This window comes from Myxine glutinosa, chromosome 9 (assembly GCF_964187855.1).
Source record: "Myxine glutinosa chromosome 9, kmMyxGlut1.1, whole genome shotgun sequence".
NCBI lineage: Eukaryota > Metazoa > Chordata > Myxini > Myxiniformes > Myxinidae > Myxine > Myxine glutinosa.
The window spans coordinates 126,802,116-126,829,859 of NC_136269.1; the positions used below are offsets into that span (position 1 = coordinate 126,802,116).

General features: G+C 46.0%; 1 protein-coding gene across 1 annotated transcript in view; it reads right to left on the minus strand.

The window, feature by feature from the left end:
• The window catches only part of LOC137434953 (uncharacterized), a 211,318-nt gene that overhangs the window by 83,838 nt on the left and 99,736 nt on the right, over positions 1 to 27,744 (minus strand). Inside the window, exons 16-17 of the mRNA XM_078785134.1 lie at positions 19,300 to 19,358; positions 18,951 to 19,103 (exon numbers count right to left, since the gene is read on the minus strand). Of these exons, the coding sequence (XP_078641260.1) occupies positions 18,951 to 19,103; positions 19,300 to 19,358 (212 nt within the window). The remainder of the gene's footprint in view (positions 1 to 18,950; positions 19,104 to 19,299; positions 19,359 to 27,744) is intronic.

Sequence of the window (27,744 nt, forward strand, 5' to 3'; positions counted from 1 at the left end):
ACCCTCCCATCCCTCTCCCCCCTCCCCTCCCCCCCTCCCCCCTCCTCCTCCCCCCTCCCATTCCTCCCTCCCACCCCCCTCCCCCTCCCATCCCTCACCCTCCCCATCCCCCCTCTTCTCCCCTCTCCCCCTCCCCCTCCCCCTCTTCTCCACCTCTCCCCCTCCCCCTCCCCCTCTTCTCCCCTCCCCCCCCCCCTCTTCTCCCCTCCCCCCCGTTCCCCTCCCCTCCCTTCCCCCCCTCCCCTCCCCTCCCCCGCCCGGCAATGCCGGGTACTTCTGCTAGTCATCAATAAACTCCAATACATTCAGAACTCCGCTGCCCGTCTACTCACCCATTCCCGGACCCGTGACCACATCACCCTCGTCCTTTACAAGCTTCACTGGCTCCCCATCCCCCAGAGAATCCAGTACAAAATCCTCCTCTTGACCTACAAAGCCCTCCATAACCTGGCCCCATCCTACCTGACTGACCTCCTCTCCAGACACACTCCCACCCGTAACCTCCGCTATGCTGGTACCAACCTCCTGACCCCCCCCCCCCCCCCCCCATGCGGACCAAATTTAGATCCTGGGGGGACAGGGCCTTCTCCATCGCTGCTCCCACCCTCTGGAACTCACTACCTCACACCATCAGAGACTCCTCCTCACTCACCACATTCAAAACATCACTCAAGACCCACCTGTTCAACACTGCATTCAACATTTAACCCACAGCATTTAACCCCTGACTATCTCTTCTCCTTCTCCTTCCTTTTGCTTTTTTTATTTTATTTTATTTTTTTGTATACAGAGTCGAGGTGCGTGAAAGAGCTAACATTTATCAAACAAACAAATCAAACAAACAAGCAAACAAAGCATTCAACATTTAACCCACAGCATTTAACCCCTGACTATCTCTTCTCCTTCTCCTTCTCCTTCTCCTTCTCCTTCCTTTTGCTTTTTCTTTTTTTTTTTTTTTTTTTTTTTTGTATGGAGGAGGAGGGGGGAGGGGAAAACCCCTGACTATCTCTTCTCCTTCTCCTTCTCCTTCCTTTTGCTTTTTTTTTTTTTTTTTTTTTTTTTTTGTATACAGAGTCGAGGCTTGTGAAAGAGCTAACATTTATCAAACAAACAAATCAAACAAACAAGCAAACAAAGTATATAAAAAGGGGAGCGGTCGACAAGATGGGGAGAGAAGGGGAGGAAGCACACAAACACAACATTTGAGAGCAGGGACATCGGGAGATGTTTTTGGAGGGAGAGGGCCTGGGGGGAGGCAAGATAGGTATAAAACGCAAGGACACCAAGGACTTCCAGGAAAGAAGTCAAAAGTCACCTCAAAAAAGTGGATTTGGGGTGAAATTAGCGGGGGTAGAAAAGATCAAGGTTTTGGATTGGGGAAGATAAGAGATGGTGGTGAACAGCCGTTTTAAAGACCTGGAGGGAGGAGTGGGATTGAAGAGAGTGAGGGAGTTTGTTCCAGAGGCGGGAGAAAAGAGGCATGAAGGAGTGAAGGTGAGCAGAGAGTCTTGATTTTGGCAGTTTAACCATAAGAGGGTTGCAGGCAGATCTTGTGCGACCTGCAGGAATATTTGAGGGGACAGAGCCCAGAGAGAGCTGGGGGAGCAAGGCCGGAGAGGAGTCGGTAGAAGACGGAAAGACCGCCAACCTGCCTGCGGTGATTAAGTGAAAGGCCCTCGGAGATAGCGTCATCGCGGGAGATTCCAATGATTCTGAACGCTTTGGTTTCAACAGCGTGAAGACGAGCTAGGTGTGAGGCAGGAGCACCAGCCCAGAGGGGAGAGCAGTACTCCATTGAGCTGCGGATGAAAGCCTTGTATGTGGTGAGGAGCTCAGGTGTGCCAAGGAAGGACTTCGCACGACGGAGGATGCCAGGTCGTCGACTGGCTTTGGAGGCCAGCTTGGAAATGTGGTTTTCCCAGGAAAGATCATGGCAGATAGTGAGACCCAAAAGCTTGAGTGACAGAACTTCTTGGAGAGGATTATTCAGAAAGTAGATGGGAGGGTTGTCCAGTCGGTCTTTTCGGAGAGACATCGTAAGAGTGTGAGATTTGTCAGGATTGAAAGACATGTTCCACTTGTTTGCCCAGTCTGTGATTTTGTCCAGGTCTGCAGAGAGTGAGGAGGCTGCAGACTGCCGATCTGAGGGATGAGGAATGGCGCGGCAGAGAGTGGAGTCATCAGCAAAGAGATAGAGAGGATTTTCAAGAGAGTCAGAGAGATCATTGATGAAGACCAGAAAAAGCACAGGGCCCAGAACACTGCCTTGGGGAACTCCAGCCTGAACAGGAAGAGGAGATGAGAGAAACCCATTCAGGGCCACACGTTGACGACGACTAGAGAGGAAGTCCGCCAGCCATGCGTGGAGATTTCCATGGATACCAAAGGAGGAGAGTTTGGTGAGCAGAGCGGGGTGCCAGACCGTATCGAAGGCATAGTCAGGTTCACTATGTCAATAAATTATATTTCGTTCAAAATCATGGTAGATTAGCAAACCTATACATTTTTGGAAAGGTTATAGCATAAGGAAACTAAAAGTCAATGTTTACATTTGGAGAGATACCTGTATGGCGGCAATTTTGGATTTTCAAAATGGCCACTGTAAAATACATATTTTGTTCTATTTCTGCCTCTAATTACCCTAAAAACTTTTTAAAATATACTAAACCTATATTTTCAGGGACAAGGAATCAAATGAAAGTATCAAATTAGTGCTATGGGGAATGGTAAGACACGAATCAAAGGTTTTGAATTGCAAAATACTGTCTCTATATTCGCGATAAGTTGCATAATCAAATACATGTTATCATTTTGTACAGGCAGTTAATAACATCAAAATGTGTCACAATAATTCATATCACCAAACATACACAGGCAGTCAGCAAAATCATATATACACATGCAGTCAGTATAACTTCATATCTACACAGGCAGTCAATGACAAAATATACACAAGCAGTCAATGGCATCAAACATACACGATTACAGAATATGCCATTTAGAGTTCGTCATCACTGTCCTGTGTGTCGTATCCGACAATATAGTCCGCATCGTTTTCACAGTCCGTTCCACACAAGCAAAGGTCGGTCAAATTGATTGGCAAATCGAATTGGTCGAATGGTCGATCGAATCGAATCGAATCGAATCGATTGAATGATCGATCGAAGCGATTGGTCGAATGGGTCGAATGGAATTGGTCGATTGGTCGAATTGGTCGAATCGAATTGGTCGGAATTGGCAAATGTAAACATTGATTTTCAGATTTTCCATGTAATAACGTTTCCAAAAATGTATATGTTTGCTAATCTACCATGATTTTGAACGAAAAAACATAGTGAACCTGACTAGCACGTGATATGTCGAGGGAGACAGCTCTAATTTCCTGTTTGGCATTGAGGACCTCCATCCATTGTTGAGACAGCAGAAGCAGCATGTCCAGAGTAGAGTGACCTGGTCTGAAACCAAATTGTTGATCAGAGATCAAGCCATTGGAGAAGAGGAAAGATTTCATATCCGAAGCAATGATGGATTCCACGACTTTGCTGATAATTGGGAGAAGTCTGATTGGTCTGTAGTTGCTAGGATCTGTTTTTGCACCTTTTTGTGCAAGGCGGTGATGTTGGCTGATTTCCAAGCAGATGGCAGTTGACCTTGAGCAAAAGACAGGGTGAAGAGAACAGAGAGAGGGAGTGAAAGAGCGGAAGAACATGATTTTGGGACCTGTGGGCTGATGCCGCCAGGTCCAGTTGCAGAATCAGAGTCGAGGGTTGACAGAAACTTTTCCACCTTGTCAGGAGGAAAGGACACGGAGTCCAGGAGCAGCTGGGTACGACTGGGTATGGTGGGTACAGAGAGGGATGGGTTTGGGACACAAGATTTAGAGGCAAACACAGAGTTGAGGCATTCAGCTTTTTCACGTGCGGAGTCAGCTGTGTAGCCGTTTGAGGTAAGGGAGGGGATGGAGGGGGAACAAACACCTGAAACAGATTTGACCAGACGCCACCAGGATTTGGAAGAGGGAGACAGATAAGAGAGTTCGGTCTTGAGAACGGAGAGATATTGTTTCCTAGCTCTCCTGAGGGTGGACACACACTTGTTTCGGGCTTTGTGAAAGGAAATGAGATTTCCTTCCGTTGGATTTGCTTTCCAGGAGACGAAGGCAAGTTGTTTCTGGGCAACAGCCTCACCACAAGATTCCGTGTACCATGGACGGGAGGAAGGGTATGACAACTGAAGACGAGATGGGATAAATCTGTGCATGAGAGAGAGCAATTTACTTTGGAAGAATTCCCAGGATGAGTTGATGTCAGAGGTGGTAGAGATGGGAGACCAGTCCAGATGATTGATGGCTGCTTGAAGACCGTGCCAGTTGGCCTGAGTGAAATGCCAGGCTCGTCGACGCTGAGCAGGTTCCCTGAGAATGGTCAGAGAGATGTCCACTTTAACAAGGACATGATCAGATGATCCGATTGGAGCAGAAGAAGAGCAGCAGACATTTTCAGGGAAGTTAGTTATAACCAAGTCCAGAAGAGAAGATGCTCCGTTGACTGAGATCCGGGTCGGGAAATTGACAGATTGTGTCAGTCCCAGTGAGTCGCAGAAGTCCTTTGCTGAGGAGCCATGGCTGGTGAGAGAGGAACCCACACCCAGCCAACTGGCATGGTGACAATTGAAATCACCACATATGAGGAAGAGAGAGTTGGGATGAGTAGATAGAAGTTGGTCCATATTATCAGACAGCGAGATGTAGATGGAGTCATCACTGTTTGGTGGACGGTACAACACACATATGAACAAGAGGTGGGAGTGAAGGGGAAGCCATAGCCAGAGGTATTCCTGGGGGTGAGGTGGAGAGAGTGCAGTGCAGGGCGAGTGAGGAAGAGAGTTTTTGATAAAGATAGCAACCCCACCTCCAGGGCGAGGCTCAGGTCTATCATACCGGAGGAGGGAGTAACCCGGGAGAGATACTAAGGAATCAGAGACATCATGAAGGAGGAAAGTTTCTGTTTAGCAGATCACGTCTGGTTTGACAGAAGCAACCTGTATGGAGAGATCAGTTAAGTTTGAACAAAGGCCCCGGATGTTTGAGGTCCATACCGTTAATGAAGAGGAAGGGGGAGCATCGGATACAGAACAGGGGGGAGGAGGGGTAGGGTAAGATGTGGAAGAGGTGGAAGAGGTAGGGAGAGCTGTTGAAGGTGTGTCAGAGATTTCGGAATAGCTCGGAGAAAGGGAAGGATGGGGCGGACAAAAGGTTTGATGGTGATTGGGTGAGGCACAATGAGGTGTTATTTGAGGAGGGGGCAGAGCGAGGCAGAAGGTTGGGGGAGATGGAGGTGAGAGTTGGAAGGGGGAAGAAGCGGGGAGGACGCTTTGAGGAGGGGGAGTGAGAGGGGGGAAATTGAGAAGAAATGAGGGTGGGGAGATTTGAAGGGGAGGGGCGAGGGGGGAGTTTGGGAGGGAAGGGACAAGGGGAGGGATTTGAAAGGGATGGGATATGGGAGGAGATTTGGAGCGGAGGGGTGAGGGAGGAGTCTAGGAGGGGCGGGGCGAGGGGGAGTCTTGGAGGGAAGGGGTGAGGGGGTAGTTTAGGAGGGTGGGGGCAAGGGGGGAGATTTGAAAGGGATGGGTGATGGGGAGGATTAGGAGGGGAGGGGAAAGGGGGAAGATTTGAAAGGGATGGGTGATGGGGAAGATTTGGAGGGGAGGGGTGATGGGGAAGATTTGGAGGGGAGGGGCTATGGGGAAGATTTGGAGGGGAGGGGTGAGATTGGATTTTAGAAAGTGTACGATTAATGGGAAACGAACATTTATTGCAAAATGAGTTTCTTGTGACCTTCGAGTTAAAAATACGTTTCAGGACGCTGGATGGAGGATGGAGTGCAGGAGAGTTTAGGGAATGTAGAAAAAAGGCACTATAGGAGATGGAATTTTTTTTTGGGATGAATAGATTTGGTGAGCAAGTCGAAAGCAGCCTTTTAAAGAAGAAGAAAAAGGTGTTATAATATATGACGGAATACAGAACTTGAGGGGAAAGTGTAAACATTGAAGGTTAATAACAGTGAAAACTATCTGGGGAAATGGGGGAGAAACACGTGGTCGAAGAACGAACGAACGAATAAGAATGAATAAACGAATGAGAACAAGAATAAGAACAGAGAAGGAAATGTTTTTTTTTTTTGGTTTTTTTTGAGTTGAGATTTACACAAGGAAGTAGGCTATGGGGTGAAAAGACTGGGAAAACAGAGAACGAAAGTTATTGGATCACAAACGACGGACCGCTGAGAGAAAAACAAAGCCTCAAGGTTGTACACTGTACAAGGCCTCAAGACACGACACGAATTAACACGATTTTCAATACAGGTATGAAAGATTTGCACTGAAAATCTTCCTCGGGACACAATATACGTACACACACCATAAAATAAATACAGTTATAACGAAAATACAAATGGGAACAATTACTTAACTTCGATTTCAAATCGCTCGCGACGCGGCAAACAGACGATTAATTTATGAAAGATAAACACCGAGAAACTTCTAAGGTGCACACTATAACTTCACACAACGAAAGATAAATACAATTTCGACAAAATACAATTGTGAACAGACTTAACTTTGAAAACGTGGAGACCGTGTGGAGCTTCGAAAATCCCTGCCACCGTCTCCAAGATCTCACGAGATCTGATTATTTGATTATTTACATGTTGATTTTTGTCTTTTTGCACTTGTTTTTTTGTACTCTGTCAAAGCGTCTTTGGGCTTCTTGAAAAGCGCTATATAAAATACATGTATTATTATTATTATTATTATTATAGGATGTCTAAATTGTAGACTATATACAGGAGTAGAGTTCTTCTGAAGAATGTGAAAAACACTGTGGTGTGGTTTTATCATTTAATATAAAAAACTTTTTAAAATTTAATATAAATATAGGGAGATCAGGAGAAGTGGTGGAAGTATTGGTCAGAAGAAGAGTGGACATATGTTGTGTGCAAGAGACGAGATGGAAGGGAAGTGGTGTGAGAATGGTGAAGGGTAGGCAGGGACAGAAATACAAGTTCGTGCAGCAAGGGTGCCCGGAGGGCGTGCATGGTGTTGGTGTCCTGTTTTCTGAGGAGTGTGTAGACAGTGTGGTGAGTGTGACTAGAGTGAGTGATAGGTTGATGATGGTGAAAATGATGATTGGAAAGCTCTTGGTGAATGTCATCTCGGGATATGCTCGGCAGGTTGGTCGGAGCGATGAAGAGAAGCACAAGTTATGGTGTGCAATAGAGAAGCTGATGGAAAATGTGAAAGATGAGGAAGTTGTTGTGGTAGGAGGAGACCTAAATGGACATGTGGGAAGGAGTATGGACGATTTTGAGGGAGTTCATGGGGGTTACGGATATGGTGTGAGAAATGGAGAAGGTGAAAAAAATTTTGGAGTTTGCTGATGGAGCTGATTTGTTGATTTGTAATACTCAGTTCCAGAAAGAGGATAATAAGCTTGTTACATACACGTCAGGTGGGTCGACGACAACCGTTGACAACCTGATGGTGCGTAGGCGAGATAGGGGGCACCTCCGGGAGAAAAAGGTAATCCCGGGGGAGGAGGCTGTTTCACAGCACCACTTGGTTGTCTGCGACATAAGGGTGAAAGGTGCAAGGAGAGCTCGGCGGCTGAAGTACGAACCGAGAATGAAGGTGTGGAGGTTGAAAGAGGTGGCAGTATGGGAGGCATTAAAAGAGAGGCTGAGTAGGGTAGAGGATGATGTGGTTGAGCTTGAAAGTGGTTGGATGTCAATGAAAGATAGTCTGTTGGGAGCCGTTGGTGAGGTATGTGGATGGACAAAAGCACCACCGAGGCACTCGGAAACATGGTGGTGGGATGATGAAGTTGGAAAGAGGATTGACGAGAAGAGGAAGAAGTTCAAGGAGTGGCAGAAGGCGAAGGGTACGGGGGCAGAAAAAGCAGAGCATGAAAGTTGTAAGGCAGCCATGAAGGCTGCAAAGAAAGAGGTCGCAAAGGCGCAGGAGGCATGTTGGAAAATGTTCGGAAAACGCTTGGATTCGGAAGAGGGTCAGAGAGCGTTATTCAGGATTGCAAAGCAGATAGCGAAACAGAGGTGTGATGTGATGGGGGTGAGTTGCTTGAAGGATGAAGTGAGACAAATCGTTGTGGACCCAGATGGAATTAAAGGAAGATGGAAAATATATATGGAAATGCTGTTGAATGCAGAGAATGAATGGGATGGCAACATAGAGAGTAACCCAGTTTTAGGACCGGCAGAGAAGATAACTGAGAAGGCAGTTGAGGAAGCGATAAAAGCAATGAAGAGTAGAAAAGCGGGAGGGCCGACGGGAGTTGTGGGAGATATGTTGAAGGCAGCAGGAAGATGGGGTGTGAAGAGAATGACAGAGATCTGTAATCTGGTGGTGAATGAAGGCCGCATTCCAGTGGTTTGGGAACTGAGTCGCCTCATCCCTCTATACAAGGGGAAAGGTGACCCTCTGGACTGTGGCTCTGTATCGAGCGATAAAGTTATTGGAGCATGGAATGAAGGTATTGGAAAGGGTGTTGGAGAGGAGGATAAGGAAGAAAGTGAAGATTGACGAAATGCAGTTTGGATTTATGCCAGGCAGAGGAATGACAGACGCTCTTTTTATTGTAAGGCAGTTGCAGGAGAAGTACATGGAGAAGAGGAAGAAGTTGTTTCTTGGGTTTGTTGATCTCGAGAAAGCATTCGATAGGTTTCCACGTGAAGTAGTGACATGGGCATTGAGGAAGTTAGGAGTGGAGGAATGTTAATCATAGTAGTGATGGCAATGTACAAAAGAGCGCGCACAGCTGTAAGGAGGAAGGACGCGAACAGTGGTGAATTTGAGGTGAAGGTGGGAGTGCATCAGGGGTCGGTACTAAGTCCACTACTATTTGTAGCTGTGATGGAGGTGCTGGCTCAGAACGTAAAGGAGGGTTTACCGTGGGAGTTGTTGTATGCAGATGATCTGGTGTTGATTGCGGAAAGTATGGATGGACTGAAGGAAAAGATGAACAAGTGGAAGGAATGTATGGAGACAAAAGGTCTGAAGGTGAATATCGGAAAGACGAAGGTGATGGCAAGTGGTAAAACATGTGGTGAGGTGGAAAGAACTGGGAAGTGGCCGTGTGCTGTGTGCAGGAAGGGTGTCGGAGTGAACTCCATTCAATGTACAATGTGCGCTGAGTGGGTTCATCAAAAATGTAGTGGTCTGAGAGGGTCATTAACCAGTGTGGCAGCTACATTCAAATGTAAGGTGTGCACAGAGGGAACTGCAGATGGAGGAAATGTTGAGTTGAATCTTGGAGACGGCGTGAAGCTGGAAGGTGTGAAAACATTTTGCTACCTCGGAGACATGCTGAATGGAGAAGGTGGATCAGACTCGGCAACGGTTGCTCGAGCGAGATGTGCATGGATGAAGTTTCGGGAACTGAGTGGCGTGCTGATGAGGAGGGGAGTGTCGTTGAAGCTGAAGGGAAAGGTGTATGCTGCATGTGTGAGAAGTGTTATGATTTATGGGAGCGAGACATGGGTAATGAACGTAGAGCAGAAACGAAGGCTGGAAAGGGTAGAAATGCGAATGGTTCGGTGGATGTGTGGAGTATCGTTGAGAGAGAGGAAGACAAATGATGAATTGCGAAAGATGATGGGAATAGAGCCTGTGATGGATGCTGTGAAGAGAAACAGGTTGAGATGGTTTGGTCAGGTGTTGAGGAAGGATGACAGTGACTGGTTGAGAAGAGTGATGGAAATGAATGTAGGAGGAAGTCGAGGACGGGGAAGACCGAGAAAGACTTGGCTAAAGATGGTGGAAGAAGAAATGCGGGCAAGAGGGTTAACAAGGGGAGATGCAGAAAATAGGGCAAAATGGAGAAGATTGTCATGGGGACTGCAAGGCTAACCCCCACTCTAGCAGGGAAAATGGCCTTAAAATGCATGTTGTTTGTTGTTTTGTATGAAAAAAAAAATGAAAAAAAGATATATATATATATTGTTATGTTTAGGCGGGTAGGCAATGGAATACTTTAGTCCAGGTATATTGTATAGGGTAGTGTGCTCCATATGCCATGTAGAAACCTTCCTGTACCCAAGTAGAGCCGGATGTCGCATCAGTGTATATTTGTCTCCATGCGAGGGGTGGAGCTATGCTAATTAGTTAGGGTATAAGGGTAGATTCCCCGTGTGTAGTTTCCTCTGTCGTTTCCCCTTTGTTCCTTATGACACTTACAACACAAGCAATGCGATCAGCCCCTACAATTAAATAACACAATCGCCGACCAGATCCGGACATTCTACCACTGACGCCACCCAGCCGAGTCATCTCAAGGGGCGTGAAGAAGGCCGTGACGCCCCGCCCCGAGAGGAACGATTGGTTATGGCCATAGACTGATGCGACGGCGCTCGGTGATTGGACCTTGGAGCGCGGGTGACGTCAGAAAGAACATTCTAGTGCCAGGGACAAAAAGGACACACCCGCCATTTTCGCTCTCTCTCTGCACTGGGTTTCATTACGAGCGGACGCACTGTTGGTTCGTGGCTGTCATCGCAGGTGGTCACAGTTTGTACACTCTCTTGGTCCTGGCTTCCATCGTGTTCAGTTTCATTTGCTCTCTTCTGTCCAGGCCTGCATTGCGGGCGGACGCATCCTTCTCTTTCCTCTCCTTGGTGTTGGCTCGTGACGGCTGCGTTTCGTGCCGTGTGCACCTGGAAGTACGGGGCGGTTGGGGCTCGGTGCAGCCGAGCGAGAAGGACGTGGGAGGAGCCAGGGCCAGTTCATTTCTCGTAGGCGGCTGGCGGTGAACGCGACTTCGCACCAACGCGTGTTTTCCCGCACAGGGATTTGACGACCCTGGACGGTCAAGGACGTTGGAGCTGAGTAGCTGGCAAACGCACCACACTACATTTTCAGGATCCTCAATATAGGAATTTTAGTTCACTGTGTATTCATTTATGTTATCCTGGCATTTATTTTTATTAAACCATTATTTGTTGCATTTTAATTGTTGTGTTGTTGCTTTGCCGGTTTTGTACGTTTATTTGTTGTGGGGATCAGATAAACCCCGTGCCGCATCCGTCCGGGCAGGTAAGGACCTCGCTGCCCTCCACTACCCCCGCGCGCGTCACGACCGCCATAATTGAGTATACGCCTCGGAGTTAAAGCTCGGTTGGCCATCCGTAACCCTGAGGTGTTCACTAAAGGGTAGACACATGACAATACATACAGTCGTGGACAAAAATATTGGCACCCTTGCACTTTTTTTTCAAACAATGCTCCATTTCTTCCAGAAAATTGTTGAAAGTAAAAAATATTTTGGTATCCACATATGTATTTCTATGGTTTGCAGTGGAACAAAACAAAAAAAGCTGAAAATATTACGAAATCTTAGCTTATTCTTCACAGAAATCCTAAAATGGCCCGGACAATATTATTGGCACCGTTTAGAAGTTGTTAGAAATAATTAGATTTCAAGCAGGTGCTTCTCCTTTACTTTGGGCTGAACTCACCTGTGGTGAGTTGCAGGTGCCTGCAATATAAAAATCACTCATTCAACCAGTCTGAATGGTGAAAAGGAGTCATTCTGCTGTTTTGTGTCATAGTGTGTAACGCAATGACCATGGAGAAAAGAAAGAAAACCAGAGAATTGGCTGAGGAGGTCAGACACAAGATTGTAGCCAAGCATGGGCAATCTCAAGGTTACAAGTCCATCTCCAGAGACCTTGATGTTCCTGTGTCCACCATACGCAATGCTATCAGGACGTTTAAGGCCCATGGCACTGTAGCCAACCTCCCTGGACGTGGCCGCAAGAGAGACCTTGATGGAAGATTGCAGCGAAGGATTGTTCGAATGGTGGAGAAAGCTCCTCAATCAACTGCCAAACAGATTCAAGCTGGCCTTCAGACACAAGGTACGACAGTTTCAACTCTCACCATCCGTCGCCAACTCAATGAAAGGGGGTTTCTGGTAGGAGACCCAGGAGGACCCCACTGCTGAGAGAGAGACGTAAGAAATCCCAACTGGAGTTTGCCAAAACACACCTGAACAAGCCAAAATCCTTCTGTGGACAGATGAGACCAAATTAGAGCTTTGGGTAAAACACATCATCTCTATGTTTAAAGAAAACAACATGAAGCCTTCGAAGAAAAGAACACCTTACCCACAGTCAAACATGGAGGTGGTTGTGATGTTTTGGGGTTGTTATGCTGCCTCTGGCACTGGGTGCCCTGAATATGTGCATGGCATCATGAAATCGGGAGATTACCAAGGCATTTTGGAGCGCAATGTTCAACCCAGTGTCAGAAATCTGAGTCTCCGTCAAAGGTCATGGGTCTTGCAGGAGGACAATGACCCCAAACAAACTTCAAAAAGCACCCAGGAATGGTTCAAGACAAAACGCTGGACTGTTCTGAAGTGGAAAGCAATGAATCCAGATCTAAATCCCATTGAACACCTGTGGGGAGATCTGAAAACAGCATTTGGGAGAAGGCACCCTTCAAATCTGGGAGAACTGGAGCAGTTTGCACAAGGAAAGTGGGCCAATCTGCCAGTAGAGAGGTGTAGGAAGCTCATTCATGGCTATAGGAAATGCTTGACTGCGGTTATTTTGTCCAAAGGCTGTGCTACCAAATATTAAGTCTCGGGTGTCAATAATTTTGACAATGCCATTTCTTTTTATTTCCTGATTTAAAAGGATATATTAAGTTCTGAATCAAAAACAAAGGTTCTGTAATATTAACAGTGAAATAAAGAATTGTGGAGACGAAATACTTTTATCAATTTCAACTTATTTTTCGAGAAAATAGTGAGTTATTTGAAAAAAGTGCAAGGGTGCCAATATTTTTGGCCATGACTGTATATATATATATATGTGTACAGTCTCGTGAAAACGTAAGTAAACCCCATGTAAAGTTTTGACTTTTTCAACATATTTCAACATACAGGTATTTGATCTTCATTTCAACAATATTGATATATAAAGGTGATATAATATCACAAATATCATGAAACATTTACATTTTGTAGTCCATCTCACAGACAAACTGTGAGAAATAGTAGAAACTCCACAGTACGAGCACGGCGTCTCATTTGCATTAAATAAATAATCGGGAGATTAAATCAGACGCGGACGTAGCTGCAGGACGGTCGATCTTTAATTCCCGACAAGCTTTCGACCAACAAAGGTCTTCTTCTTAGTCATCCCCAACTTGGGAGATTTCAAGCACCAACTTGGGGACGACTAAGAAGAAGACCTTTGTTGGTCGAAAGCTTGTCGAGAATTAAAGGTCGACCGTCCTGAAGCTACGTCCGCATCTGATTTAATCTCCTGATTATATATATATAATATATATATATATATATATATATATATATATATATATATATATATATATATATATATTGTTGCGGATCTCAACGCCGGCCTTTTCCCATTACCAAGGGGGGATTAGTCCCCTTGGCTTTGACTAGCCGACGGGACCCGGGACCGATGACGTCCTTCCCAGACAGCGCGAAATAGGGTCGTAGGACTAATCACTAATACCTAATTACTCGCGCTGCCCAGAAATGAGGAAATAAGCCCGGCCCAAATCACGGGTGTTGGTGGATACGCCGAGCGGTAGCGAACCCATGACCCGAGCCGTTATCAATGACTCTACCCAGATCCAAGCGGTTCTTAATCGTGCCACGCTTACCCAATGATGAAAATCACAGAAACGGTCGAATTTGGAAGAAAAGGAATAACAAGATTTATTTACACGATGTCCAATGATTCGGCAGAAGAAGACACAGTGCAGCCTTAAACAGTCTTATACTTATTCCCAAGACAAACGGGCCCGTTCACACTCAGACACACTCACACGGGGTTTGCAGACGAACAGGTCAGCACGTCCAAGAATGGCGGCCAGGCAGCTCTCCCTCTCCGGTCCCCAGCTCGCACCGCGAAGTAGATGAAACAGACTGCAGGAGCTCTCCGCGTGTCGTTGGCGCGCACGGGATAATTACGGGGCGAACGGTAGGGTTGGGCTTCGGCGGTTACACTGGCAGCTATGGCCGCGCTCACTCGCGTGGCTGCATACGTAATAGTTCAATATGCGCTCACAATGCGCTCTTCAATTCCCCAAGTCCTCGTGCAAATCCTCTTGCATAGGTTCTTTCGCAATGCAGCACAATTCCTTCCAATCCTTCATACAAGTGCTCTGAGTCCTTGTTACAAAGCGCAATTCTTTCACCCAACGAGTCCTGTTCAAGGGCTTTGTGCGCTGGTTTTTATAGCCCTGACCAGCGAACTCTCTGGAACTTGCCAGACGCGCCCTTACCACGCCCTATCACGCCATGCCCTCAAAGCCCTGGTTGGCTGGTGGCCTTAACGTCATCGCCTTCTGACGTGCTCCTCGACTCCACCACACCCCGACCCCATGCTCCTCCCTCTTTTCGGGCCTACCTCGTGTCACTTGTCTAGTTCGAGCGAACAAAGGGCAGCGAACACTGCTGGCAGCCAAAGCGTAACAAATTGCGGGTAGCCAAAACGTAACAAACTTGAGGGATGCCAAATGGGGCGCGGGATCGATTATGCCCATGATGGAATTGGGGGAGGGGGGGGGGGACGCAAAGTTGAAAGGACCTAAGCTAATTTTTTTACACAACGCAGATGTTACTAGGGAAATGGCCTACTCTTACACATACTATGACATAACTAATACTCTAAGTGGGCCTACGTGTTGCTTGTGGACTAACTATGGGGGGCAAACCTTTAACCTTTAATGATGGCATATTTACAAATCTCAAAACCGTATCAATATATTGTTATGAATTTGGGTAGTGATATATGTACAGCAGAGTAGATCTGAGTAGGTACCATGCTTCGAGATGCGTGGTAAGGAACACTACCTGTAATAAGTTCTTCATGTGTAGGCATTTTGTCGGTTAAGGTGCATAATTGTGAATCTACCAGGAGATTCGAGTGATAGGTAGTGTAGGGATTAAGAGTAAGCCCCTGTGTGTCCTCAACTGGTTAGCCAAACCTCTGTCCATTTTGGCACTGCACACCACATAGACACTTAGATAGGATCCCTTAGTACAACACTAAAAACGCCCTTCCCCCCACCCCCCCCCCCCCCCCCCCGCGACATGACCGAGGAAGAAATCAGGCCAGGACACCGCCGATAATGGCCGCCACCATCCACACCTCCGACAGGCCTATCCACCTCGCATAGCACGTGCTACAACACAAGGAACAGAGGACGAGAGTGGGAGTGACGCAGTGGGCGTGCCCCTGGGCGAGCCGGCAGAGGCTCTGATTGGCTGGCAGCACGCCAGGGCTGACGTCACCGGCCGAGGATAACGAGGGCCGAGGGCCAGTTTCAGAGAGAACGTGATCGAGAGTTGATACGAGTGCAGTTCGTACGAGCAGTTGCCGAGCGCCATTTTGGAGCAGTTCCTGTGCACAGGCAGTTCGGAACGGAGCAGTTGGAAGTTGAGTGACGACCGCCATAACCAGAGTTGGAGCCCGAGTTGAGTTGGCAGTTCGCTGGAGTGCACGCAGTTTGATCAGAGCAGGTGCTTTTGGCAGTGGTTCGAGAGACGCAGGAAAAGTGACTCGCTATTGCAGCTCTTTTTCGTCTTGCGCAGCCCAAGTTGGGCTGAGGTGTAGCCCGAGTGGAGCTCGCTGTACTGCTTTGGGGCCTCGTGTCCGAACGGAGTGGGCGTTGGCTCGGGCCTTTGCGTTGCTGTGGTGCTCGGAGGCGGTCGGAGAAGGCCTGGTGGCGGCCGAGCGGGGCCGTGTTACAAGAAGAAGACGACAAAGACAGATAAGCCGAGCTCCGCATATACATTTTACATGATGTGTTCTTTTCTTTAATTCAGATCTCCTCGTCTTGTATTCGATATCTGTGTGTGTGTGGGATCCCAAATTAGGCATTAGATTACCGGCACGTGCTTTTCCTGTCCTTGCTTTTCCCAAATAAACCCTTATATTATTTTCTGTACATATTCCTGAACGCAGTTTTCCGGGTGGTTGATTTTCACATTTAAGGCTGCAGGGCTCTCGTCGTTCCCCTCCATCCTGCGCGCTTGGGGCTTTTGGTTTTGGAATCCACCATTGAGCTTTCGCCTCAGGAGTTAAAGCCTTCGTGATCGGCATCCGCGACCACCAAATATTAATTTCGGCGGTTGCACGACAATATATATATATATATATATATATATATATATATATATATATATATATATATACTGAAACGCAAAATAAACTTACCACCTTTGAAACCTTTAAATATCAACAATAACACTGCGTGTAGTAAATGTGTGAACTTATTTGTGGACAATAGTGTCCTCACTGTCAGACAAAACGGTCACGGATGGTCACTTGAACCTTCAATGGTCACTTCATAGCACAGCTGTTGAACAGCCGTTTTGACTGTCAGTGATTAGCCAAGGGGTACGGGATGATTTTAATGAGCTGCACGTGATGTCTTGATATTGGCTTTAAAAAGGCCAGTGCAAAATGGGCATTTCAATCAACATGCCACGATTGTCAAGGGATCAACGGCAGCGTGCCCTGGGCATGCTGCAAGGCGGACTGAGCTACCTGCCACACACGCGATTGAAAGGGGACTGACATTGCACCCTGTGCTGTTCTGTACTGTAGAACAAACTGATGAGATGGTGTATCTTGGTCAAAAACTTGACATGTCATCAATAAAATGCCAATGTTTCAATTAGCAATTGTTGGTTTGTACGGTAGCTCAGTCCGCCTTGCAGCATGCCCAGGGCACGCTGCCGTTGATCCCTTGACAATCGTGGCATGTTGATTGAAATGCCCATTTTGCACTGGCCTTTTTAAAGCCAATATCAAGACATCACGTGCAGCTCATTAAAATCATCCCGTACCCCTTGGCTAATCACTGACAGTCAAAACGGCTGTTCAACAGCTGTGCTATGAAGTGACCATTGAAGGTTCAAGTGACCATCCGTGACCGTTTTGTCTGACAGTGAGGACACTATTGTCCACAAATAAGTTCACACATTTACTACACGCAGTGTTATTGTTGATATTTAAAGGTTTCAAAGGTGGTAAGTTTATTTTGCGTTTCAGTATATATATATATATATATATATATATATATATATATATATATATATATATATACACACACACACACACACACAGACTTGTCATTTAATATGGAATTTTTTTTTTTCTTGACTTCGGTTTACTTTCTTAACTCAGTATATCAATCTCGTGAGTTTCTTTTACACTTTGGTGATTTATTTGTTAAAAGAACCATGTCACTGATTGTCTGTCGCAGCAAGAAGTCAACAACAGGATTATATCACAGGTGGCGTGGCAAAATGTACGGACAGGTGCATTTCATTATTGGCTTCACAGTCGGGTATACAAGGGTTGTTGCGTTCTGTATTAGTGGAAAACAACTGCTGCACGTCTCCAAAAGTTATTGCCGCTTCCTCTGGAGATGGTCCGTCAACTCGACAATGCTGTTTGTCATGGAGTGGTGGCTTTACGAAATTACGGCATGAAACAGCGTGCTATTGCTCGGCAGTATGGCATCACTCAAGGTCAGGTGTCAAAGATCCTGAAACGAAATGCTCAGAGGGGTGTCCCTACTCCAATACCGAGGCCAGGACGTCCCCGCAGAACAACAAGGAGGGATGATCGCCAGCTGCACCGGTTAGTCCGCAATGGCCGTACCAAGTCAGCTAATCGGCTTAGGGCTGAGTGGCAGCAACTGACAAATGTGCCTGTATCCAGAAGGCTAGTCAACCAGCGACTGGTTCAAGCAGGCTATCGTGCCAGGCGTCCCCTGAGAAAGCCACGCCTGACCAGACAACACCGCCAGCGCCGATTGCAGTGGGCCAGAGAGCACGGTCAATGGCAGCCAGGACACTGGAATCACGTGATCTTCAGTGACCAGTCTAGATTTCTGGTCTATCATCAAGATGGCTGCGTCCGAGTGCGCAGACAAGTGCATGAGGCCTACAACGAAGATTGTATAGTGCCAAGAGTCCAAGCTGGAGGTGGTGGGGTGACCGTTTGGGCTGCTTTTCATGCAGGGGGCAAAACTGACCTGGTTGTTCTGAATGGAAACCTGAACCAGTTCAAGTACAGGGCCATTCTGGAAGAAACATTGCTTCCATTTGCTCGTGCAGCCTTTCGAGGAAACTTTGTCTTCCAAGATGACAATGCACGGCCTCATCGTGCTCGCATGATCCAACACTTTCTTGCTGACCGTGGTGTAGGGCATATGGAGTGGCCTGCCATGTCCCCGGATATGAATCCAATAGAGAACTTGTGGGCAGAATTAACGTGTCAAATCGACCACTTGGACCAGCAGCCGACCTCTGTGCGTGAATTGCAGCAGGCTATTGTCACTGCATGGCAAGCGATTCCTGTCCAAACCTTGGCAAATCTCGTGAACAGCATGCCTCAACGTGTACATGCTCTCCTGAATGCTCGTGGGGGTTACACGAAGTACTGAACTGTAATTTTACTGTCCGTAATCCCAGTCGTAATTTAACTTTTGTTTTTGTTAAAAAAAAATTTGGCTAATGTGCAAAATAAAGAGATACTTCTGGAAAACGTACAGAAGTTTAACACAGTACTGTCCATGAATTGAGTTCGATATCAGTTTACATCACTTTCAAGGATCAATTTATTTGTTTCGAAATGTCAAATGTGGTTTTTGTTTCTTTTAAAGGTCACATTAACAAAATCTAGAATAGTTTCAACATAATTCCAATGAACTTTTGGTTCTAAGACATCTTGAAAAGTAAGTTCACCCACACAAAAAAAATATTCCATATTAAATGCCAAGTCTGTATATATATATATATATATATATATATATATATATATATATATATATATATATATATATATATATATATATATATATATATATATATATATCCAAACTATTTTCAAATATGGGAAAAAAATATTTGTCTGTAACACGAGCAACATCTTATCAAACATACCTTCCAGTTTCTTGTTTGCAACAATTTCTTCATTTAATTTTTCTTTGAGTCTTGCCCTTTCCTTTTTCACTATTTCCAAAGTGGCAGTCACCTGTAATTAAATGTTTCACACAACAAGGCCAAGACTTTCAATTTGGTTATTTTTACATTTTTATTGAAGCACAACTATATTAAATAATTTATTGATACATACAAGGATTATGCAAAGGTCGGTGAGAAAAACAAAACAATTAAATATTTGTATTACCACAGCAGTACCAAAATTAACATGATTGAATATCACAAACCTTTTCCAAATTCAGCAACCCATGGAAAGCTTCTTTTTTATTATTATTATTTGTTTCATCTGCAGAGAAAAAAAAGTAAGGTAAATGCAAAATATTGTGCAACATATGATATTAAAAAGCAAACACAGGTGGACAAAATAGAATATCTTGGTAAGGGCCGGGCCATCCATCGACACCAAATGTTTTCATCAAATTAAGAAAAAAATAAGAATCCAGATATTACTGAGACGATTCTGGGAGAAATGAACCAGTCCACAATTCTGGGGGAAATGAACCAGTCCACAATTCTGGGAGAAATTAACCCGTCCATAGTTCTGTGGGAAATTAACTCGTCCACAATTCTGGGGGAAATGAACCCGTCCACAATTCTGGAGGAAATGAACCCGTCCACAATTCTGGAGGAAATGAACCCGTCCACAATTCTGGAGGAAATGAACCGGTCCACAATTCTGGAGGAAATGAACCCGTCCACAATTCTGGAGGAAATGAACCCGTCCACAATTCTGGAGGAAATGAACCCGTCCACAATTCTGGAGGAAATGAACCCGTCCACAATTCTGGGGGAAATGAACCCATCCACAATTCTGGAGGAAATGAACCCATCCACAATTCTGGAGGAAATGAACCCGTCCACAATTCTGGGGGAAATGAACCCGTCCACAATTCTGGAGGAAATGAACCCGTCCACAATTCTGGGGGAAATGAACCCATCCACAATTCTGGAGGAAATGAACCCGTCCACAATTCTGGGGGAAATGAACCCATCCACAATTCTGGGGGAAATGAACCCGTCCACAATTCTGGAGGAAATGAACCCGTCCATAGTTCTGGGGGAAATGAACCCGTTCACAATTCTGGGGGAAATGAACCCATCCACAATTCTGGAGGAAATGAACCCATCCACAATTCTGGAGGAAATGAACCCGTCCACAATTCTGGGGGAAATGAACCCGTCCACAATTCTGGAGGAAATGAACACGTCCACAATTCTGGGGGAAATGAACCCATCCACAATTCTGGAGGAAATGAACCCGTCCACAATTCTGGAGGAAATGAACCCGTCCACAATTCTGGGGGAAATGAACCCATCCACAATTCTGGGGGAAATGAACCCGTCCACAATTCTGGAGGAAATGAACCCATCCACAATTCTGGAGGAAATGAACCCGTCCACAATTCTGGAGGAAATGAACCCGTCCACAATTCTGGGGGAAATGAACCCATCCACAATTCTGGGGGAAATGAACCCGTCCATAGTTCTGTGGGAAATTAACTCGTCCACAATTCTGGGGGAAATGAACCCATCCACAATTCTGGGGGAAATGAACCCATCCACAATTCTGGGGGAAATGAACCCATCCACAATTCTGGAGGAAATGAACCCGTCCACAATTCTGGGGGAAATGAACCCGTCCACAATTCTGGAGGAAATGAACCCGTCCACAATTCTGGGGGAAATGAACCCATCCACAATTCTGGAGGAAATGAACCCGTCCACAATTCTGGGGGAAATGAACCCATCCACAATTCTGGGGGAAATGAACCCGTCCACAATTCTGGAGGAAATGAACCCGTCCATAGTTCTGGGGGAAATGAACCCGTTCACAATTCTGGGGGAAATGAACCCATCCACAATTCTGGAGGAAATGAACCCATCCACAATTCTGGAGGAAATGAACCCGTCCACAATTCTGGGGGAAATGAACCCGTCCACAATTCTGGAGGAAATGAACACGTCCACAATTCTGGGGGAAATGAACCCATCCACAATTCTGGAGGAAATGAACCCGTCCACAATTCTGGAGGAAATGAACCCGTCCACAATTCTGGAGGAAATGAACCCATCCACAATTCTGGAGGAAATGAACCCGTCCACAATTCTGGGGGAAATGAACCCGTCCACAATTCTGGAGGAAATGAACCCGTCCACAATTCTGGGGGAAATGAACCCATCCACAATTCTGGAGGAAATGAACCCGTCCACAATTCTGGGGGAAATGAACCCATCCACAATTCTGGGGGAAATGAACCCGTCCACAATTCTGGAGGAAATGAACCCGTCCATAGTTCTGGGGGAAATGAACCCGTTCACAATTCTGGGGGAAATGAACCCATCCACAATTCTGGAGGAAATGAACCCATCCACAATTCTGGAGGAAATGAACCCGTCCACAATTCTGGGGGAAATGAACCCGTCCACAATTCTGGAGGAAATGAACACGTCCACAATTCTGGGGGAAATGAACCCATCCACAATTCTGGAGGAAATGAACCCGTCCACAATTCTGGAGGAAATGAACCCGTCCACAATTCTGGGGGAAATGAACCCATCCACAATTCTGGGGGAAATGAACCCGTCCACAATTCTGGGGGAAATGAACCCGTCCACAATTCTGGGGGAAATTAACTCGTTCACAATTCTGGGGGATATGAACCAGTCCACAATTCTGGCGGAAATGAACCTGTCCACAATTCTGGGGGAAATCAACCCATCCACAATTCTGGGGGCAATCAATCCGTCCACAATTATGAGGGAAATCAACCCGTCCACAGTTATGGGGGCAATCAACCCGTCCACAATTCTGGCGGAAATCAACCCGTCCACAATTCTGGGGGGAAACCAACCCATCCACAATTCTGGGGGGGAAAAAAAAATCAACCAGTCCACAATTCTGGGGGAAATGAACCCGTCCATAGTTCTGGGGGAAATGAACCCGTCCACAATTCTGGGTGAAATTAACTCGTTCACAATTCTAGGGGATATGAACCCGTCCACAATTCTGGGGGAAATGAACCCGTCCATAGTTCTGGGGGAAATGAACCCGTCCACAATTCTGGGTGAAATTAACTCGTTCACAATTCTAGGGGATATGAACCCGTCCACAATTCTGGGGGAAATGAACCCGTCCACAATTCTGGGGGAAATCAATCCGTCCACAATTATGGGGGAAATCAACCCATCCACAATTCTGGGGGAAATCAATCCGTCCACAATTATGGGGGAAATCAACCCATCCACAATTCTGGGGGAAATCAACACGTCCACAATTCTGGGGGAAATGAACCCGTCCACAATTCTGGGGGAAATCAAATCCGTCCACAATTATGGGGGAAATCAACCCATCCACAATTCTGGCGGAAATCAACCCGTCCACAATTCTGCGGGGAAACCAACCCATCCACAATTCTGGGGGAAATCAATCTGCCCACAATTATGGGGGAAATCAATCTGCCCACAATTATGGGGGAAATCAATCTGCCCACAATTATGGGGGAAATCAATCCACCCACAATTCTGGGGGAAATGAACCCACCCACAATTCTGGGGGCAATCAACCCTTCCACAATTCTGGGGGAAAAACAACATCCACAATTCTGGGGGAAATCAACGCATCCACAATTCTGGGGGAAATCAACCCATCCACAATTCTGGGGGAAATCAACCCATCCACAATTCTGGAGTGAATCAACCTGTCCATATTTCTGGGGTGAATTAACCTAGCCATAATTATGGGGAAAATTAACCAATCCATAAGGACAGGTGTTTCACTAGTACTATAATGACAAATTTCGGAATAAAAAAAACATTATAAAACAAGGAAGAGCAATGAGAGATTGAAGACCCTTGCCAGGATGTGTTTTTAGTGGTGCTTAAGGCTTTTGTATTTGTTAAAACACGTATGGCAGAAGAACCACATGGCCGATGACGTAATCATGATCTTTTGTCTCCACCAATTTATCCCGAGATAATGCTCAATAAATTTCATCTTGATCAGATGAAGTTTTGCACTTGTCGAATTATGACGTCATAATGGAGGCACCTATGACATCATCATTAACATATGTTATTTCCCCATGGAGAGTTCTTTACAATGAGCCATATCTCAATTTTTTATATTCAGCGCTTTCGGAGATATAGAGGTGCAATTTTTTCCCGTTTTTCCAAGATGACGCCCATACCACGAGGCCTATAACACCATAATTACCATTTAAAAATTCTACAGGAGGAGGTGTTAGTTAAAACAACTATGGTCAAAATTTCCTGTGAATCGGACCAACGGTTGCAGAGAAAATCATATTTATTCTGTGTGGACAAACAAACAGACAAACAGGCAGATGAAAAATCGGTCAGAGACCGAGGACTTGCTGGAATGTACTTTATCAACCATTTTGGACAAATATGGCGGCCTAACCACATGACCGATGATGTCATCATTATTTGTTTTCTAAACTAATTTATTCCTTGATGATGCTCAAGAAATTGCATCTTGATCGGATGAAGTTTTGTACTTGTCGAATTATGACGTCATAATGGAGGCACCAATGACATCATCATTAACATATTTTATTCCCATACCATTAAATTAAAGGCATTAAAAGAGAGGCTGAGTAGGGTCGAGGATGATGTGGTTGAGCTTGAACGTGGTTGGATGTCAATGAAAGATGGTCTGTTGGGAGCCGTTGGTGAGGTATGTGGATGGACAAAAGGAGCTCCGAGGCACTCGGAAACATGGTGGTGGGATGATGAAGTTGGAAAGAGGATTGACGAGAAGAGGAAGAAGTTCAAGGAGTGGCAGAAGGCGAAGGGTACGGGAGCAGAAAAAGCAGAGCATGAAAGTTATAAGGCAGCCAAGAAGGCTGCAAAGAAAGAGGTAGCAAAGGCGCAGGAGGCATGTAGGAAAATGTTCAGAGAACGCTTGGATTCGGAAGAGGCTCAGAGAGCGGTATTCAGGATTGCAATGCACATAGCGAAAGAGAGGTGTGATGTGATGGGGGTGAGTTGCTTGAAGGATGAAGTGGGACAAATCGTTGTGGACCCAGATGGAATTAAAGGAAGATGGAAAAGATATATGGAAATGCTGTTGAATACAGAGAATGAATGGGATGGCAACATAGAGAGTAACCCAGTTTTAGGACCGGCAGAGAAGATAACTGAGAAGGAAGTTGAGGAAGCGATAAAAGCAATGAAGAGTATAAAAGCGGAAGGGCCGACGGGAGTTGTGGGAGATATGTTGAAGGCAGCAGGAAGTTGGGGTGTGAAGAGAATGACAGAGATCTGTAATCTGGTGGTGAAAGAAGGCCACATTCCAGTGGCTTGGGAACTGAGTACCCTCGTCCCTCTATACAATGGGAAAGGTGACCCTCTGGAGTGTGGCTCGTACCGAGCGATAAAGTTATTGGAGCATGGAATGAAGGTATTGGAAAGGGTGTTGGAGAGGAGGATAAGGAAGAAGGTGAACATCGACGAAATGCAGTTTGGATTTATGCCAGGAAGAGGAACAACAGACGCGCTCTTTATTGTGAGGCAGTTGCAGGAGAAGTACATGAAGAAGAGGAAGAAGTTGTTTCTTGGGTTTGTTGATCTGGAGAAAGCATTCGATAGGGTTCCATGCGAAGTATTGACATGGGCTTTGAGGAAGTTAGAAGTGGAGGAATGGTTGATCAGAGTAGTGATGGCAATGTACAAAAGAGCGCGCACAGCTGTAAGGACGAAGGACGGGAACAGTGGTGAGTTTGAGGTGAAGATGGGAGTGCATCAGGGGTCGGTACTAAGTCCACTACTATTTGTAGCTGTGATGGAGGTGCTGGCTCAGAATGTAAAGGAGGGTTTCCAGTGGGAGTTGTTGTATGCAGATGATCTGGTGATGATTGCGGAAAGTATGGATGGTCTGAAGGAAAAGATGAGCAAGTGGAAGGAATGTATGGAGGCAAAAGGTCTGAAGGTGAATATCGGAAAGACGAAGGTGATGGCAAGTGGTAAAGCATGTGGTGAGGTGGAAAGAACTGGGAAGTGGCCGTGTGCTGTGTGCAGGAAGGGTGTCGGAGTGAACTCCATTCAATGTACAATGTGCGCTGAGTAGGTTCATCAAAAATGTAGCGGTCTGAGAGGGTCATTAACCAGTGTGGCAGCTACATTCAAATGCAAGGTGTGCACAGAGGGAGCTGCCGATGGAGGAAATGTTGAGTTGGATCTTGGAGACGGCGTGAAGCTGGAAGGTGTGAAAACATTTTGCTACCTCGGAGACATGCTGAATGGAGAAGGTGGATCAGACTCGGAAACGGTTGCTAGAGCGAGATGTGCATGGAAGAAGTTTCGGGAACTGAGTGGCGTGCTGATGAGGAGGGGAGTGTCATTGAAGCTGAAGGGAAAGGTGTATGCTGCATGTGTGAGAAGTGTTATGATTTATGGGAGCGAGACATGGGTCATGAATGTATAGCAGCAACGAAGGCTGGAAAGGGTGGAAATGCGAATGGTTCGGTGGATGTGTGGAGTATCGTTGAGAGAGAGGAAGACAAATTATGAATTGCGAAAGATGATGGGAATAGAGCCTGTGATTGATGCTGTGAAGAGGAACAGGTTGAGATGGTTTGGTCATGTGTTGAGGAAGGATGAAAGTGACTGGTTGAGAAGAGTGATGGAAATGAATGTAGAAGGAAGTAGAGGACGGGGAAGACCGAGAAAGACTTGGATGAAGATGGTGGAAGAAGAAATGCAGGCAAGGGGGTTAACAAGGAGAGATGCAGAAAATAGGGCAAAATGGAGAAGATTGTCATGGGGACCGCAAGGCTAACCCCCGCTCTAGCAGGGAAAATGGCCTGAAAATGCATGTTGTGTGTTGTTGTTGTATTCCCCATGGAGAGTTCTTTACAATGAGCCATGTCTCAATTTTTTCTGTTAAGCACTATCGGAGATATAGTGGTGCAAAGTTTTTCAGTTTTTCCAAGATGGCGGCCGAACCACGTGACCGATGACATCATCATTAATATTTTTCATTCCCCATGGAGAGTTCTTCACAACGCGCCATGTGTTACGGATTCGTCACTTCAGTTGTGGTGGTTTGCATCCCCTGTAAATATTGCTGATTCCATGTACTATTATTGTTTTCAAAAGGTTTATTGTCCAGGAACTGTTTTCAAAAGGTAAAAAAGTTAATGTTGAAAGAAACAGGAAACCGGATCGGGAACCGAACGACGAAGAGGAAGAAGAGGGAGGAAAAAGGGCGGAGCGTGTGAGTCGGACAAGAAAGCCGAGTCGCGCCGAGGTCTGGAGCGAACGTTGGCGAGCAAGAGTCACTAGCGAACTTTCGGGAAAGGGATTCCTACGACCGAGTTGTCATCGCTGTGACCGATCAACCTGCGTGTCAGGTTTTTGGCGGTGGATTCTGGAAGAGAATTATCGCCGGGCCGGTACGTCTCAAGAGCGTGTCGTCGGCCATTTTGACTCGCACAGGACTTGTGCTTCGCTCGCGGTTTCGTCTCTTTTCGACCATTTCACCGCATTCACAAGTCGATCTGGGGCGTGTGTGTGACGTGGCTTTTTGAAGGTTAATTCATCCATACCCGAGGGTGTGATCTCTCAGTCGCCTGTAGGGCGCCTTTGGATTTCCCAGTCGCCTTGAGGGCGCCTTTGTACAGCTTCGGCTGTGTGACTGTACGTGCCATCCACACGGGATTCTGGTCTCGATTGGACTTTGTTCTGGCGATCGCTGGAGCGAATCAACTTCGTCGTGAAGCCGGGAATAAGAGACATTGGGGAATGTTCTTGTTTCACTCACTTGGAGCACAGTGAGTTATATATTACAAAACTGATGGTACCATCATAGGATATATTGATTGTACTTTTGAATACTATTGTTGTTGTACTGTTATTCTTGTGTGATCTTAATACAATATTTGTTTGTAACAATTGGGGTGGCTTCTCCATTGATCTTTGACACACAGAATAACACATTTTTCTGCCGTGGCTGCTCTCGGGGCTCGGAGGTACACCGTGACCAGGGGGTTCGGGGAGGAGCACGTAACAGAAATTGGGGGCTCGTCCAATTGGCTCGGGGGCTCGAAATTGGGTCTTCGTCGGGGATTAAATTCCCTAATAACATTCGTCCGGGATAGAATTCCCTAACATTCCCAAAATTCCCAAATTTGGATTTTTTCCAAACATTCCCAAATTTTTCAAAAAAAAAAATTGGGAAAATTTTTGTGAAGGTTAACCGGTGTTAACTGATAGTCACCATGGTGTTTGACGCAGAACAGTTTGCAGCGTTCCCTTGTGAGGCACAGTTCCAAGCGTTAAAAAAAATCAGAACTCTTGATATTGGCCAGACATTTTAACTTGGAGGTCCGAGTTAATATGAAGAAAGCAGAGATGCAGACATTGGTGGTAGAATCTCTGGTGGGACAGGGCACATGGACAGAGGTAGCCTTGGATTGGTTACCAGAGGAAAAAGAAAATGTGGAGCTCCGGAAAATGGAGATGCAACTGCAGAGCCAGGAAAGGTTAAAAGCAGAGGAAAGGAAAGCAGAAGAAAGAAGAGCAGGGGAAAGAGCAGAGGAAAGGAGAGCTGCAAGTGAACTCGAGGAGAGAAGAACAGAGGAAAGAAGAGCCGAACAGGAGTTAAAGGAACGTGACATGGAGTGTCAGAGGGAAATTAAACTCAAGGAACT